The following is a 17,663-nucleotide window of genomic DNA, read 5'->3' as shown; positions in this document are numbered from 1 at the left end:
ATTTTATAAATTACAATCACGATTTCAAGATTTTAACATAAAAACTATCACCTCTGATAATGTGATAGAACTTTTAAAAGAAGTTACTAATGAAAAACTTCGAGAAAAAATTATAAATTTAGCTGCAAGTAGTTCAAGTTCTTCAAAACCTTTTGAAAACTCAAAAAATAAATTTGAATATTCTGCGTCTTATTCTTTATTAGAGGTAAATAACCGTCTTATTACTAAAAATACAACTTCTGCAAAAGATTCTTCTTTCGACGATTTAAAGGTTGAAATTAAAAATTTTAAAAAAGAGATTAAATCTCTTAAACAAAAACAAATGATTTGTGATCATAGGATTACTCAGATTGAGAAAATTAATTCTCTAGCTGAGAAATCTAATGACAAAAACAAAGGTATTTATGAAAATGATATTGAGGAAGAACCTATTAATTGTGATCCTAAACATGATATGTTTTTGGGAATGATGCAAATTGTTACTGTCCATAAATGGTATATTAAATATATTATTTTAATTGATAATAGTTTTTCTATTATAAATATTGCTATGATTGATAGTGGTGCTGATGTTAGCTGCATTCAGGAAGGTTTAGTACCTACTAAATATTTTTAAAAAACTACTCATATGGTCAAATCTGCATCAGGACATGCTTTAGATATAAAGTATAAATTACCTAATACGAATATTTGTCAGAATAAAGTCTGCATTCTTCATTTCTTTTTCTTGGTTAAAAACCAGTTATATCCTCCCATTATACTGGGAACACCTTTTATTAACGCTATTTATCCTTTTACTAGCATAGACTCGAAAAGTTTTACAGCTACTTATAAGGATAAAAAGATAAGTTATACTTTTGTTATAAATCCCGTAACTAGAGATACAAATGCTTTAATTGATATGAAGCAAAGACATATTGATTCTTTACAATTGGAATTATATAGTATGAATATATTTGATACTTTAAAATCCACTAAAGTACAGGAAAAGATTAAATTGATTTTCAAACAAATTGCTATTGATATTTGTGCTGATCATCCTAGTGCTTTTTGGAATCGAAAAAAGCATATTGTTACTCTTCCATATGAAGATAATTTTTCTGAAGATGATATCCCTACTAAATCTTATATATATATAAATTTCTTTCGTTATGTTCTCAGGTAGAGCCAGTTGAGGTCCATACAACGAATGAAGAGTAATTTTGCCGTTGACTTCATATCTTCCTTGTCGATTTTCCTTTTCCACGGGATCACCATTCTCCTAGAGCTCGAGCATGAAACTTGATTACACAGATTCGGTTCGGTCGCAGGAGCGAAGCCACGACCACCTCTTGACGTAAGGCACGACGTAGTGGAGGAGCACTTTTAAGACGTACCCTACAGCATCTAGTCTTTAGACAAGTTTTTATTTTATTGGAGACGGCGGATGAGGTGCAAAAGGACAGATGGCATTACCAAGAACCAGATATGGTGCGACTGAATCTCGGCACGGAGGAGGCGTCAAAGATGATCGAAATCGGGATTTTTCTATTTAGTTAACACCTTTTCTCATTGAGTATTAAATTCTTAGTGTACCATAGGCGGTAATCTGGCTTTAATCGATTCCCTTCTTATAGTTAAAGATTTCAGTCTGGAAACAAAACACATATGTATACCATAATTACTGTTGAATCATGGTATTTCATATTCTTAATATACTATATATTACTATACCATGATTAGTATATTATATCAAATTCTAGGATTCACCCATTTAACTATAAAAACAAAAAAAGGTGAAAAAGAGTGATGAATTTTTATTTTAAAAAACTTAAATTTTCTTACAAAATTTAAAAATATTTGCAAATAAAAAAAAAAGTGATATGACAACTCTCAGTAATTATAATTGATTAATGATTGTATAGAAAGCATTCCAATACTAATTTTAGGACTCAATTATTTATCTAGAAAGAACAAAAATAAAAATAAAAATAAAAGTAGAATAAAGTGATAATTTTGGCGGAGGAATTTGACTGAAAAACTAAAACCAAGATTAAAAAAAGAAGTAATAATAATAATAATAATAATAATAATAATAAGAGAAAGTGACAAATGTTTTTGACGAAGAGTTTTACTTTAAAGAATAAAATTAAGAAAAATAAAAAAATACAACAAAGAAAAATAAAAACATAAGAAAACTAAATAAAGTAAAAAAGAGTGAGATATTGTTACTTGAAAGAACAAAAAAAGAAAATAAATTAAAAAAAAAAACTGAATAAGAGTGCAGAATGTTATTACAAAAAACAACAACAGTAAAATAGAAAAAATAAAAGAAAGCGAAAAAAGTGAAAAATATTTGGAATGAAGATATTTTACAGAAAAGAATAAAATAAAAAAGAAAGAAAGAAATATAGCAACAAAAAAAAAAAACTAGAAAAATATAATAGAAAGAGCGTGAGTCATTGTTACTATAGAAAGAACAAAAAAAGAAAAAATAACTAAATAGAAAAAAAGAAAACAAAAAGTGAAAAAAAGTGTAATATATTATTAGAAAGAAAAAATAAAGTAAGAAAATACCACAAAATAGGAAATAAAAAAGAAATCCAAAAAAGAAGAAGAAAGTGAATAAACCAAAAAAGAATAAGGAAACAAAGAAACAAAGGGGGAGGTGAAGCTTGGACATAAGAAGGTAGGGGGCATCTAAGTAATAAAGTCTTCAAAAGGAGCATATTCGTCATTTTTTGAAAAAGAGAGTATTTTGGTCATTAAATCTTTAAATGGGGGTTCTAAGTGTCCCTTTTTAAAAAAAAATTGGGTAGAAAGTAGGCCCTACACTGTGATAATATGGATTAGTCAGGTAAATAAATTTGGAATACTAGCTAAACCAAAAAAAAAAAAGATTTACAAAGATATGTATCGCCTTAAGAATTTAGCCCCTAGTTTTCTGTATTTGCTAGTTTCCCCCATCTTAACAGCTTATTTAGACGGTTGTTACCCATCGTTTTATAATGTATTGTATTATGTTGTGTTATATTGTATTGTATCATATCGTTTTATAAATACAATATTTAGATAGATTGTATTGTTTACGGTTGTTAAATAATATTTTGCTGTTTGATTTGATTGTATCGTACTGTACAGTAACTGATAAGTTTACTAATATATCCTCAATTGTTTAAATATTGATTTATCAAGAATTATGCATAAAAATAATTTAAGAAATCCTCTTTCTACTAATTTATTATCAAATATGTCTTATAAATAGATTAAGTAATTAAATTCATACAAATTCTAACAAAATTAGTAGTAAAATAGAATTATGGAGTAATAAGTTAAGGGCATAATTGGAAAGAAAAGAATCCCGTAGTACCAAATGGTTGTATAAAACAATATGTAAAACGGAAACTCAAAAGAGAGGGTTTTTAGGGTTTAAGGATTCTTTGGTTTCTTCCATTTTGGGACTCTTAACTCATACCCACGCTCACATTTACCCTTTGCGAAACCAATCAAGCATGTGGGCAATTCGTCGAGCCTCTCCTTCCTTCAAGTAATCCCATCTCTGAATTTCTGTTCTTACAGTTGTCTGTTGATTGTTTTTTTGCTGCATTTTGTGTCTGTGTTTTAATTTTTCATTTTGCTTTCTGATTCTGTAGTATGTGTAGTGTTGAAGGAAATAGAGAACCAACTAACCAATCTCCCTTGAAAAAGGTTTTTCCGTCTGGTGTGTTTAACATGGACGCAAATATGACTTCCTTCATGTCCCTTGTTGCATATATCCCAACTCTTATTCCCTACTTTCCACCTTCAATACTAAAAAACTACTACCAAAACATTACCCTTGTACCCTCTACCATTTAATGCTTAATCTTATCAAAGAATGATAAAATTGACTGGAAATATTTTCCCAAGGACATTTTCCTTCATACTAAACACCTCCAATTTTGCTGTTGCTTGGTGAATCAAGTATGGCTCATATTTTGTGTTTACCTGTAGGGGTTTCTGAGTAGAAAACTACTCCTGTTTTGGGTAGGAAGTGTATGCTGTTTTGGGTAGGAAGGTTTGCCGATTCTTCTTTATTAATATCATAATCCAGTTAGCATCCAAGAGTGTGGCCTAGTGGCCAATGAAGTGGGTGAGAACCATGAGGTCTCAAGCTCAAATCCTAGTGGAGGCAAAAAACACTAGGTGATTTTTTCCCATCTATCCAAGCCTTGGTGGATAGAATTATGTTGGCAGGTATCTCGTGGAATTAGTCGAGGTGCGCGCAACGTGGCACGGACACCACGGTTATAAAAAAATCAAAAGAAAAAATCATAATCCAGTTAAGAAACATAAATGGGAGTTCTTCTGCACTTCTATGGTCTTGTTACTGGACCTTCGAGAAACATGTCTCCCGCAAAACTGTGTATAGACTACTGTAGAGCTTACTTTTGCTACAGAGAAAGTAAAATTTTGCATTGATAAATCATTTCTGGAGCATTTTTCAAAGCTTGTTTGGATATAATGTAAATGACATATGATAATCATACTAATTGAAAATAGAAGGCGAAATACATAAAGGGCCCCTTTAAGTTGTCCACAACGATCAAACAAACACCTCAATTGACCCCTTTATCAATTAAACACTTCAAGTGTGTATTACATAGATCAAGCAAGTACATGTCGCTGATGTGGCATATGCGTGTTTGCTAACCAGATTTTGAGCGCGTGATACATTTTTGCAGCCTAAATTTTTGTTTTTTAAAAAAAAAAAACATGAAATAGCCTGCAGCTTAGCCTCTCTTCTTATTTCAAGTGAAACCTACCATGAAACCGCCATAGATTCCATGAAAATCAACCACTAAAGCTTCAACTAAGCCACCTTAAATCACTAAAAACTGCTGCCTTTCATCATATAACTTTCTGCGTAACCTCCAGAGCTCCGCCTAGTTGCGTCGAGCCAAAATTAATCCCCAGCCCAGCCAAAAGAAGCAGCAAAAATTGCAACAACAATAGCTGCGAAAACCACCAAATCTCCACTGGATAAACGCCCTTTTTCATCCAACAATACCTTCATTCCAATAGAAACACACAAACAACAACCAATTATTTGAAATGATAAATTAGAGAAACAAAAGTGATATAAGCCCAAATTCATAGCTAAGAATATGATGGAGAGAGAAGACTGAAATACTGAACAATGCAGTAGTGTTTCTTTCAACTTTGCTTGGAGCTCAATTTTCCGGTGAAAGAGATGAGCTTTTTCCGGCGAGGTCCGTCAATGATTCCATAGTGGGTTCTCTGTTTTGGCTATTCTCTGTTGTTTGGAGGATGGATTTAGGAAAAGGGGATGGAGACGTAAAAAAGTGCAGAATGAAGAAGATGAATGGGGGTGGGAGTGGCGCTGGTTTTGGGTGGAAGGAAGAAGATGAAGTTGAGGGGGGATGAGAGGGAGGCACTGCTTTGGTTAAAAGTGAGGGGAAAGGGTTTTTCTTTTTTTGAATTTATTTTTGTTTTTGTTAATTATATGTGTTAAGTTTTTATTACAAATTACACGTGTCGTTCGTTGATTGGTTCATTTGCCACGTCATTGGCAAGTGTAACTCGCGTATATGATCTATTGCACTCGGGTATTTACTTGATCTATGTAATACACACTTGAAGTGTCTAATTGATAAATGGGTCAATTGAGGTGTTTGTTTGATCGTTGTGGACAACTTAAAGGGGCCCTTTATGTATTTCGCCAAAATAGAATATAAGGGTAGTGTTTTGGTGATAACTTTGAGTATTAGAAATTTACAAGAACACTGTCATGTTGGTTAAGGCAAGTGATATAGAGTAGGGAGTGCTAGGATTGTTACTTTCAACATTTATTTATCTTCGCTATTTTTTTAACATAACTATGTGTTTCAATTCCTTAGAGGGAGGAGAGAACTTTTTCTAGCATAAATTATGGGTACTTAAATTGATGAAATTGGTTATCTGCTCCAGGAAACAAGTGTTCACCGGCGGGCACTCTCGAATTTGCTATGCCACTTCAGAAATATCAAGTCAGTGTTTGAAAGGATATAGTGATGGGTTTAAAAAGGCTTCCAATGTAATTTCAGATAAACCTCTTGCATTTAGAGGATTCCGAGGAACAACTCATGGTTTTCTCAGATTATTCATGGAAAACCGAAGTTTCTCTTTACTAGCTGGCACAAAGAACAGCGGAGAGGAGGATAGTGATTCAGATGATGGGTTTTCAGAGCTTGAATCTTCTACTGAAGCAATACAAGAAGCCAACAAAGACGTCGAGTCAGCCTCTGAGCATGAGCTCTCCGAAGATGATGTTGATGGTGAAGATGTGGAAGCACCTCGAGAGTTAGAGCTGTCTGATACTGAGACTGATGTTAGCAAACGGAAGTCTCCAAGAAAAAGAGTTTCTTCAGCATTATACAATGCTATTGTGGCTGCACCAGCTTTATCTGTTCATAAAATTATGGATAAATGGGTTGAAGAAGGAAATGACGTGACACGGGCAGAAGTAGCAGCAGCGATGCTTAATCTTCGTAAAAGGCGTATGTATGGGAGGGCACTGCAGGTAATCTTTGTCTTTTATATTAGATCAAACATCTTATTTATATTTTGATGCATTTACAGGTTTTACCATTGGGGTCTTAAAATGCTAATTGTGTTTCTTGTCATAAAAAATGATCATTGTTTGTTTACATTAGTTGCATGGTCATTGCATTTACAGATTTCAGTTTATACCATGTAAACTCAGCAACCATTAGAGATTTATGAAATAATGAAGCTTGAACACCAGGAAATCACTTTTTCCAATAATCTGGGATTTACCACAAGCACTTACTCTCTAGTTTGAGAAACTACAAGAAAATTTCGGTAATACATTATGATCAAAACTTCTCTAATTACTCTTAGCAAAGACGGAAAGGTTTTTTTTCCTGAAAATCTCATTCCCTCGTGATAGATGTTTTTATGTTTATTGTGTCCTCATTATTGAAAGTCGAAGCCTATTATGAGATTGACTTGGCTCTTAACATGGCGAAAATGGAAAATAGCATATCAATCAATCTATGAACTGTATGTCAATCCCATATTATTTGGGGCCGTGATATGAATCTTTTATATATTCAGGTCTATCTTGGTTCATTCGTTCCATACTAGAAAGTAATGTGTTTGTTAGAGCGCCTCACATTGGTAGAGGGAATGAGTTGTTGTCTTTTTATATAGCTTCAAACAATCCTTACCTCTTGATCTTACTTTTGAAGTTGAGTTAGATCTAAGGTCTATTTCTTTAACATGGTATTATTAGAGCTAGACCATGCCTGTTGTGTTTTCCAATTTTTGGCTCCACTTGTTATCCACGTTCCAAATGTCCAGACCTGGGCATGTAGAGGGGTTAGAGTGTTCCACATTGGTTGAGTGACTGATTTGTTGTCTCCTTATATGGTATTGAATAATCCTCACATCTTGAGCTAGCGTTTTGGGTTGAATTTGGCGCAGTCCATCTTCTTAACAGTCTAATTTAGGGGTTTTCTAAAACTAAAGGTTCTGTAAATCTCGCTGTTATAATAGTAACAACAACTGAGCTTCAACTGTGTCATATTCTTAGTTAAGTTTGCATTTATTCTAAGAGATTGTAGATTTTCTGGAACAACTTTCTTCCATGTGATTTTGGGTCCTCTCTTACCGCCTTCAGTCACCATAGTAATGCACCTACAGAATGGTGCATTTGGAGGTTTGTGTAGGATATAACCAAACCATCTCAAATAATCTTCTCTCATTTTATGGCACATATGTGTTATTGGCACCCTTTGTCTGGTGTAATCATTTTTTTTTTCAATCTTGTATAAGTGCAAATCCATCTTTACACTGCATTTCTATGATACCAGTTTTGTGAATATATTGAGTCCTTAAGGCCCAATATACACTCCAATTTAATACTCCCTCCGTTTTAAAAAGATTGGCACTATTACTATTTGGGAAGTCTAGGAGGTTGTTCTTTGACCATGTTTTTCTTAAATATTTTATAAATATTTTAAATTATGAATTTTTATTACTTATAATACTTTTTATGCAGTTTCCGAAAATATAAATTTTATTTTCAAAAACTTGAAGAATCTATGTCCAAATTCATAGTCAAAGTTAAGTACTTCGACCCTCGTACTCCGAACTATGCCAATCTTTTTGAAATGGAGGGAATATCAATTTTCTCGCTATCATTCTACACAAATAGCCTTTCACGTATTAGGTGTTTTCATATTTCTAGCACTCCTCTAACACTTTCCCATTTCAGCCATCTCATTTTAATTATGTCTGCTACATCTTCCATTTTAGCCATCTCATTTTAATCATGTGTGCTACATCTTCATCTATCACGTCATTATAGTGGAAGGCTGAGATTGGACATTTGAAGTCTTGCATTTTAGACTACAATCCTGTCCAAACTCACCTCACCTACGTCCTTCTTGGTTTGTCCATTTCTATTGTAATCATCTTGCTTTTATTCAAGTATAGTAATTCTTGCTTTTGGCAGCTCTCTGAGTGGTTGGAGTCAAAAAAGAATCTCACTTTTACTGATAGAGACTATGCTTCTCGTGTTGATTTAATTGCTAAAGTCCGTGGTCTACAAAAGGCAGAAGATTATATTGGGATGATACCAAAGTCTTTCAGAGGTGAAATTATTTATCGCACTTTATTGGCTAATTGCGTCGCTGAAAGTAATCTGAAGAAATCTGAGCAAATTTTTAACAAAATGAAGGACCTTGAACTCCCATTAACATGCTTTGCTTGCAATCAGTTGCTCCTTTTATATAAGAAGACTGATAAAAAGAAGATTGCCGATGTTCTCTTACTAATGGAGAAGGAAAATGTGAAGCCATCCCTTTTTACTTACAAAACATTGATAGATGCTAAGGGGCAATGCAATGACATATCTGGAATGGAGCAAATTGTTGAGACCATGAAGGCTGAAGGGATAGAACCTGATATCAACATAAAGAGCATCTTGGCAAAGCATTATGTCTCGGGTGGTCTCAATGAAAAGGCCGAGAATGTCCTAAAAGAGATGGAAGGAGGAGATATAAAGGAAAATCGCTGGGCATGTCGTAGTTTGCTTCCTCTTTATGCAGCTCTTGGAAGGGCCGACGAAGTTGGTAGAATCTGGCAAGTTTGTGAGTCTAATCCTCGGCTAGATGAATGTGTGGCTGCTGTTGAAGCTTGGGGAAAGCTGCATAATATTAAGGAGGCGGAAGCAGTCTTTGATAAGATGGCAGCAAAATGGGCAACACTCTCATCGAAGCATTATTCAGTTTTATTGAGAATTTATGCGAGTCATAAGATGTTGTCCAAAGGAAAGGACCTTGTGAAGCGTATGTCTGACAGTGGTTGCCGAATTGGGCCATTGACTTGGGATGCCTTAGTCAGACTTTATGTTGAAGCAGGAGAAGTGGAAAAAGCAGATTCGATATTGCATAAAGCTGCAGAGCAGAACCGCTTGAGGCCAATGATTAATTCTTATTTAGTTATTATGGAACAATATGCAAAGAGAGGTGATGTTCATAATACTGAGAAAATGTTTCACAGAATGAGGCAAGCTGGATATGTTTCCCGAATTTCCCAGTACCAATGCCTTATTCGGGCCTATATAAATGCCAAAGCTCCTTGTTATGGAATTGCTGAGAGAATGAAAGCGGATAGTGTATTCCCAAATAAAGGATTGGCAAACATGTTGGCTCAGGTTGATGCATTCAAGAAGACTGCTGTGTCTCATTTGTTGGATTGATGTATGTACCCTATCTTGAGATATCAGTGGTTGTACTAGTCACTTGTAGGCTCAATACTTTTGAGATATCAGCTTCACTAGGTTTTCGTGTTGCTATTCTTGCTTTTTACGACATTTTGTTTTTGAATAATTTTTTATTAAAAGTGGCATCTATTACCTACTGCCCAAGGAATCTTTGTGAAAAATCAATAGGTGGTGGTGTTTTTAAGATGGTTGAGCCTAAATAGCTATCTTCTTCGATTTCTCGATAAAGAGCAATATGGCCAACAATGGTTCTAATGTATATAAAAAGTATTTATTCTTTTAGACTTCTTACTATTAGATAATGTCCATAAATCTCATGTGCAAGTTGGAATCTAGTTCTAAACCAACAAGAAAAATCAGAATAATTAAGATGTTTTATTTTTATGAGAAATATCTGAAAACTGTAATTTTCCCCCAAAAATCTTCAAACAATATTTAAGATGTTTCATTTTTAGATAGCATGAGTATAGTCCATCTCTAACCTACATGTTAATATGCAAGTGAAATCATGAATGTCAACAAAATCGGGTAGCACGAGGAAATGCATCTTTATGCCTGTATCTCAAGTACGCATGTCACATGCAATGCACCTCAGTTATGAACTCATGTACTCACACTCTCAGAGTACTCAATCTCACTGCCTCGTATTCTCACTCACCATGCTCAATACTCAGCACACTCAGTCACTCAGTACTGTACAGGGCAGATCCAACCCAAACATAAATAAATCCAGGGCAGATCCAGCCCAATGCAAATGAATCCAGGGCAGATCCATCCCAATGCAAATGAATCTAGGGCAAATCCAGCCCAAAAATCCATAGCAACTACGCCCACCGTGGATGTGCAGACTATGGAGGGGTCGATCTAGCCCAAGCGCTATAATAAGCCAAATCTTGGCATGAATCAATAAAGCCTGTTGCGGTGTGCAACCCGATCCCATAAATATCACTCACAACAGGCCCTCGGCCTCACTCAGTCATCAATCTCTCCAGTCTCTCGGGCTCACGATGTCATGAAAAATCAGTCACAAATGATGATATGATGTATCAATAGATAGCAATAGAGACTGAGATATGATATGCAAATGAATGAGTATGACTGAGTATGTAATTGCAATGTAAGCAAATAACTCGACAGCAAAAATGACCTCAGTGGGTCCCAACATGATAAGCATATAGCCTAGACATGGTTTTCTAACATGGATTACAGCTCAAGTGCTCTAACACATAGAGTACAGTACAATTCCATGGAATTGACTAAATCACAATTCACACGGTGCACACCCACACGCCTGTCACCTAGCATGCGCGTCACCTCAACATCAATCACATAACACGTAATTTGGGGTTTCATACTCTCAACACCAAGTTTAGAAGTGTTACTTACCTCGAACAAGCCGAATTCAATACCGAGCAAGCCAAACGATACTCCAAAAAATGCCATCTCGCGCGTACCGATTTCTGAACGGTTCGAAACTAGCCAAAAATAACTCAAATACATCAAATAATGCCCAAGGAAACAATTCCAATCGATAAAGATCGAATCTTTAATCAAAAGGCCGAAGTCAACCAAATAGTCAAACCCGAGCCCACACTTCGGAACCTGATGAAACTCACAAAATCCAACAACCCATTTAATTACGAGTCCAACTATACTAGTTTCACTTAAATCTGACTCCGAATCGATGTTCAAAACTCAAAAATTCACTCTATGAAACTTTAGACAAAAAATCCCAATTTCTCTTTTGAAATCATCAACCAAATGCCAAAAAACGAGTATAGATTCATGAAATATGATCAAAACCGAGTTAATAATGTTTACCCCAATTCGTGTGGTGAAATTCCTCTCCAAAGTCGCCCAAAACCGAACTCCAAGTCTCAAAAATGAGAATAAAACAACCAACCCTCGATAATATAGCTTCTGCCCAGCGTCGTTCGTATTTGCGAACCAATTTCCGCTTCTGCGGACTCGCACGTACGACCAAAAATCTCGCTCCTACGGAAGAGCACTGACAGCCAGCCCATCGCACCTGCGGAAAATCTCCTCTTCTGCACAAACGCAGGTGCGAACAAACTTCACGCACCTGCAGTGCCTCTCGCATCTGCGCCCTCATGCGCCGCATCTGCGCCTTCGCAAATACGCAGAAAACTCCGCATTTGCGGACTCTTGCCTCCAGTACAGTCTCCGCTTCTGCGATGTTACTGCCGCTTTTGCGGCTCCGCACCTGCGCCCAAGGCTCCGCAGGTGCGGTCACACCAGATCCAGCAAAGGCCAGCCATCATACATGAATCAAAGATGATCCGAAACACATTCGTAACTCACCCGGGCCCCTCGGGATCCCGTACGAATATACTAACAAGCCCAATAACATAACACAGACCTACTCGAGGCCTCAAATCACACATAACAACATCGAAACGACGAATCGCACCTCAAATCAAACTTAATGAACTTTTAAACTTTCAACTTCCATAACTCGCGCCGAAACATATCAAATCAACTCGGAATGAACTCAAATTTTGCACACAAGTCCCAAATGACATAACGAAGCTATTCAAATTTTTGGAACCGCAATATGAACCCGATATCTTCAAAGTCAACTCCCGGTCATACTTATGAACTTTTCAAACCTTCAAATTTCCACCTTTCGCCAATTAGAGCCGAAACCTTCTAGAAATGTCCAAATGCAAATCCGAGCATACGCCTGAGTCCAAAATCACCATCCGCACCTAACAGAACCATCAAAACTCCAATTCGAGGTCAAATACTAAAAAGTTAAACTCAGTCAACTCTTCCAACTTTAAAGCTTCAATCATGAAATTCATTCCTCCAAATCAATTCCGAATAACGTGAAAACCAAAATCGACGATTCACACAAGTCATAATACATCATACGATACTGCTCAAGACTTCAAATGAATGAACGGAATGCAAATGCTCAAAACGACCGGTCGGGTCGTTACAGAAAGTACTTTTTTTCAAAAATTAAAAGATAAAAATGGAAGAAAGATATGCAACCTTTTATGACTATTGCTTAATTTGAGCATAAAGCGATTTGTATGATCTTTTTAGATGTTATTGCAAATTAGTAGGTTCTACCGTTGTACGAGCACTAGCACACATGTTTACATTATTTCCCTCCCCCTCTCTACCCCACACAAAAAAAAGGAAAAAAAAAAAGACAAGAAAAAACATGTACATGTTGCTATTTTCATCATTTTTATAAAATTGAAATTCCAAATTTCCTCTTGCAAACTTGTTTTAGATCATGATCAAGTTACGTTCAAAGAAAGTAAATCCAGATCTAGTGATCATACAAATGACATCCACCTTTTTTTCCTTTTATCTTTTGACCTGTGGGGATTCCTCTAATTGTTGACTTTTTGTTTCATAAATACATATTTTAAGGAAAAAAAGAAAGAAAATTAACATTGAAATTGAAACTTTTGAAGCCAAACATTGAATTGGATGAAGAAAAATTCAATTCTTTACTAGTTCACTCACTTTTCAGGTCTTTTCGCATTTCCTTAAACTGTAGACAAATATAACCAAACAACCTAGACTAGGCCTTATCTCTAGTTCTCTTAGGGGTCGATTGGTTCGAGGGATAATATAGTCCCGAATTAAATTAGCGATTAGCTGCAATGTAAGACAAATTGAGTACTATTTTTATCACACACTTCATGTGGTATCGTAACCTCAAGATTAAATACCAAAACAACACATTTACCCTTCTCCAAATTCTTCTCCCGAAGTCCTTTAAGAAAATCAAGGTTAAAATTAAAATTAAAAATCTATCTCAATTATCTAGTTTAAATTAAATACGTATTTTATACCATATCCCGTATATCTCAGTTTTAGTCCAATGAACCAAACATCTATCAAAAAAGTATATCCACTAAATATTTTTCTCGGTGTTAGTTCCGGTATTATAATCTCATCACTATTAATGATAACTTGTTCACCAAACAAACGACCCTTATCTAGGTTAAAATTTTATTTTCTCCTTGTTCACAATTAAAAAAAAGGAAAAAAGAAAAGTTGTTTTGTCCATTAGTTTGAAGTTCATGAGGCTTAGGGAAATTGACACCTATGTATAACTCTAAAGAGTAATTAGCAGCCATTAACCAATAATTGATATTAGCACTTGTAGCCTAAAAATATTATAGCAAATTATACCGAATGGACCTTTTTAGAACCATCAACAGATTTTGATCCCTTTAAGAAAATTTTAGTAAAATAGCCACTCTACCAGAATTTTGAAGCAACTGCTAGAAATTTAAAGCACACTGCCAAAATTTTTCCATATGAAATATTATGACAACTGCCATATTTTGTGGCAAATTCTTGTGATCACCGTATAAAACTTTCTGGCGATTGCCATAAAAGCAAATTCTGATAATCATCATATAATTTTTTTAAGCGATTGCCATATTTTTGAAAATTCTGGTGAATACAATATAAAAGTTTCTGACGATTATCATGTTTTATGACAAATTTTAGTGTGATTCATATGAAAAATTAAGGCGATTGCCATATTTTTATGAGAAATCCTCTGATGATCACCATATACAAAATTTTGTCAATTGCCGGGAGCACTTTCCAAAATTTTGGCGGAGGCTATTGTTTTTCGAGACTTCTCTTACCGAGGTCAAAAAGTTAATAGTATCATCGAAGTATCCTTTTTCTGTCATTTTCCCAAAAAATTGACAAAAAGTAACTCTTATAACTCTCTCTCTCTATTCACTTTTTTTCTCAACTCCAACCCAGATGTCTTCTCCAACAACCCATAAAATTCCCATAATTTTTTTTAAATAGTCCTCTATCGGCAGAAAAAATGACAGGCCACCGGAAAGTTTCATTACTGGCACATTTTCATATAATGTATAGCATACTGTATATCTTATATATCATTGTATATTATCCATCGCATTTTCAAACAAAGTATATCAAATTGTATGTCATATGTATCATTGTATATCACACATCCAACGATGTATATCACGGTACACAACGTAATATACATACATGTATACATGGTGATATGCAAATATACACCACCACAAGCATCCAATGTTTCACATATTCATACATCATCTGCCGCATCACCACCACAAAAATTCCATGACCACCAATCAATCGTGACAACACAAAAACTCACTACAATAAAAAGATTAAAAAAAGAGGGAAGATTTTTTTAATTTAAAATTTACCCTTCCCCAGACCGTGCATGAACGCGAGTTGCCTTGTGTATCGATTTCCCTTTTTGTCTCCCAATGTCAGCAACAATTTACAAGTTTGATGGGGTGGAACAATATCTTCGAAACAAGAGAGTTCAATTATGGAGGGAGAGAGAAAGAAAGAGGGGGAGGGGTAGCTACATTGACTACCTATTTTATAGGTAACTTTTATCCCAATTTTTAATAAATTGATTTTTCTAGGTTGATTACTTTTTGATGAAGCACCTTATGATAAACTATTTTTGCACTTTAGTGGTAGCAAGTCTGATGATGTGGAACAATATGCTTAGAACAACAGAGTTCATGTACGAAGAGAGAGAGAGATGGAATGTGATATATGGAGAATATATGGTAAGTTGGGTAGATGAGACTGTAATTTGCCAATTATTTTATAAAAAATGATAAACCTTGCTAATAATTTGGAGTTGTGCTATTTCTTGCCAATAGATGGACAGAGTTGTATCTACATGCCAATTTGAGTTGTATCACTATCTATTAAGTAAGTACATATTAATAAAGTTAGATTTTACTGTGTTGTTTGTTGTTGTTGTTTATTAACAAAGTCGGAGGTATTTTCTATCTTACACCTTCTAATTTGTGATGAATTTCTACAAATAGCAATTCATAAAAATCAACCATTGGGAGGAGCTCACAATAAACTTGGCTAAGCTGCAAACAGTATGAAGATTGAAGACATCTCATAAGCTAGTTGAACTACAGTTATTTTTCAGTCCGTTATAAGTTGTACTATGACAATCAATTTATAATTCGGTAGTTATTTGCTGTATTCCATTTTGGCTTGCTTTCCTGTAAAGTCTCTCAAAATCTTCAAAGGGTTTAAGGCTTCAAAGCACTCTAGTAATTCATTTACTCATCATTTTGCATGCCACTGATGGCTTCGGAAGAGAATGACATCATATGAACATAGTTTCACGCTCATAAGGAGGCTTGAAAGCGGATTCGGGTTGGTATCATGATAGGGTATTCAGAAAATTGAGTCGAAAAAAGGATTCAGGGGTGGGATGCCAGGGGGCTTGCGTCGCGAACCCTGGAGACGTCCCAACCCTCAGGACTGAAATGGGAGGCAGTGAAGTCCTCCATCCACTATTGGAAGATTCGTGATTATGCATATGCTTGCAGATCTAAGCTTACAACTCCATCTCAAGCAAGTCATAGTTTTTTTTTTTTTTTTTTTTTTTTTTTCTGTTTTCATGTTTTCTATATAGATATATTATTGGATAAGGTTATGTTTACAATTGTATTAGTAGGTAGAAGAGCACTTTATCTCAGCTATAGAAGAGACTAACAATAAGAATCCCCTGGAACCGCTACTGATTTATTATGATTCTGATGAAGTCAGAAGGCAAGTTGCTGCTTCCACACAAAGGTTTAAAGAAGGTACTCTGGTATATATTTTTGTAAGGTTATATGTAGACATGTATGCAGTTGTGCCATTGTATTTCAAAAGCATGTCATACCTGCTATCTGCATTTGACTTTACTAAGCTCCATTTCTTAGCTGTTGTGTCGCTGAAGTGAATTACCAATCCTGGATGGTATCTTTATGGCAGTTAAGGATGACATTGATTGCTATCCACATTCATCAAAGGGTATGTACTCTAGCTCTAGTCGCCAAATCATAGTTCTTTGCAAGGATCTAGTTACATACTTAATGATAAACAGGTGGAGCAACTTGGTTTCACGAGGTTCATGAAGTGAAGAAGGATGCTGTTTGCGTCTCAAGATTACGAAATTGTGATGTACTTTTGGTTGGCAAGACAAATATGCATGAATTGGCCTTGGAACAACTGGAAAGAATGCGAAATTTGGGTGAGTTTAGTTTACAAGTTGTAAATAATAGACAAAAAATGCTCGCAGTTCATATGAAGTAAATCATGATACTAACGTTGATAATTTAATCAAGTCACACATTTGGTCAATATTAAATTAAGTAGAAAATCTAGGGAAATTTTTTCCATGAAGACAAACCCTAAAGATTCTATAGAATTGTATCCTTTTGAATGTGCGGACTATACCTAAAGCTATGTAGATGAACTCTAATAATTTTGCACTATTTACTTTTCAACTCTGTTTAGGAATATTTTTTCATTATTAACAATAGTATGGGTGAGTGGATTTGTTTATGTGACAGGACAATCAGGAATCCACATGCTCCATAGAGGTACACGGGGGGTCTTCCTCATACACGCTGGATTAGCGCTTGACAAGGATGATTTTCAAGTCAACATCATAGCATTAGAGTGCTTTATATGGGTCAAGATCAAGCATGTCTATATTAACTACTTTGGCAATTTAGGCTAGCTTTGTAATTTGGCTCTACTTGGCTTTCTTACTAGCTTAAGGGTATTTTGGTTATTTAATCCAAATACCAGCCTAGTATAAATAGTCTCTTACTCTCATTTTGAGAGGAAGCTTATGATGAATTAGCAAATAACTTGAGAGATTTTAGGATATCTTACTTTCTCTTTATTTTATCATATTTTCTTAGATTATTCTATGTTAGGTTAATCTTGTATGAGTTCATGTTCATACTCTTGGGTTATCTTTTGTATTTGAATATTAATTCGTTATTCTATTTAATATAGTTACTAAGAGCTTTGAATTACATTCTTTTACTTAGCTCAATCCGTG

The 17,663-nt window shown here is 35.0% G+C and overlaps 2 protein-coding genes and 1 long non-coding RNA gene across 9 annotated transcripts in view; 2 read left to right on the top strand and 1 right to left on the bottom strand.

Annotated features, from left to right (window-relative positions):
* The first annotated feature begins 3,367 nt into the window (after positions 1-3,367).
* LOC104115271 (pentatricopeptide repeat-containing protein At1g80270, mitochondrial-like) lies at positions 3,368-9,933 on the top strand. Its single transcript, XM_009625858.4, has 3 exons — positions 3,368-3,526; positions 5,950-6,541; positions 8,501-9,933. The coding sequence occupies exons 1-3, from the start codon at positions 3,492-3,494 to the stop codon at positions 9,746-9,748; spliced, it is 1,875 nt and encodes a 624-aa protein (XP_009624153.1). The 5' UTR covers positions 3,368-3,491; the 3' UTR covers positions 9,749-9,933.
* Positions 4,077-17,663, bottom strand: part of LOC104115270 (uncharacterized) — a 66,871-nt gene continuing 53,284 nt past the window's right edge. For 6 of the 7 annotated variants that reach the window (XR_011412584.1, XR_011412587.1, XR_011412589.1 and 3 more), the window contains one exon: positions 15,890-16,819. This is a non-coding gene — a long non-coding RNA (uncharacterized lncRNA). Of the gene's footprint in view, positions 5,030-15,889; positions 16,820-17,663 lie in introns of those variants that run through there. The other variant, XR_011412586.1, reaches the window with a different exon arrangement.
* Positions 14,044-17,637, top strand: LOC117281206 (fatty acid amide hydrolase-like). The gene is made up of 6 exons (XM_070191561.1): positions 14,044-15,173; positions 15,266-15,363; positions 16,281-16,410; positions 16,583-16,621; positions 16,695-16,841; positions 17,164-17,637. Exons 1-6 carry the CDS (start codon positions 15,074-15,076, stop codon positions 17,331-17,333), a joined length of 684 nt encoding a protein of 227 aa, XP_070047662.1. The 5' UTR covers positions 14,044-15,073; the 3' UTR covers positions 17,334-17,637.

The sequence above is a fragment of the Nicotiana tomentosiformis genome, chromosome 12 (genome assembly GCF_000390325.3).
Source record: "Nicotiana tomentosiformis chromosome 12, ASM39032v3, whole genome shotgun sequence".
NCBI lineage: Eukaryota > Viridiplantae > Streptophyta > Magnoliopsida > Solanales > Solanaceae > Nicotiana > Nicotiana tomentosiformis.
The sequence above is the reverse complement of the archived record's forward strand: the minus strand, read 5'-3'. Positions and strand labels throughout refer to the sequence as shown.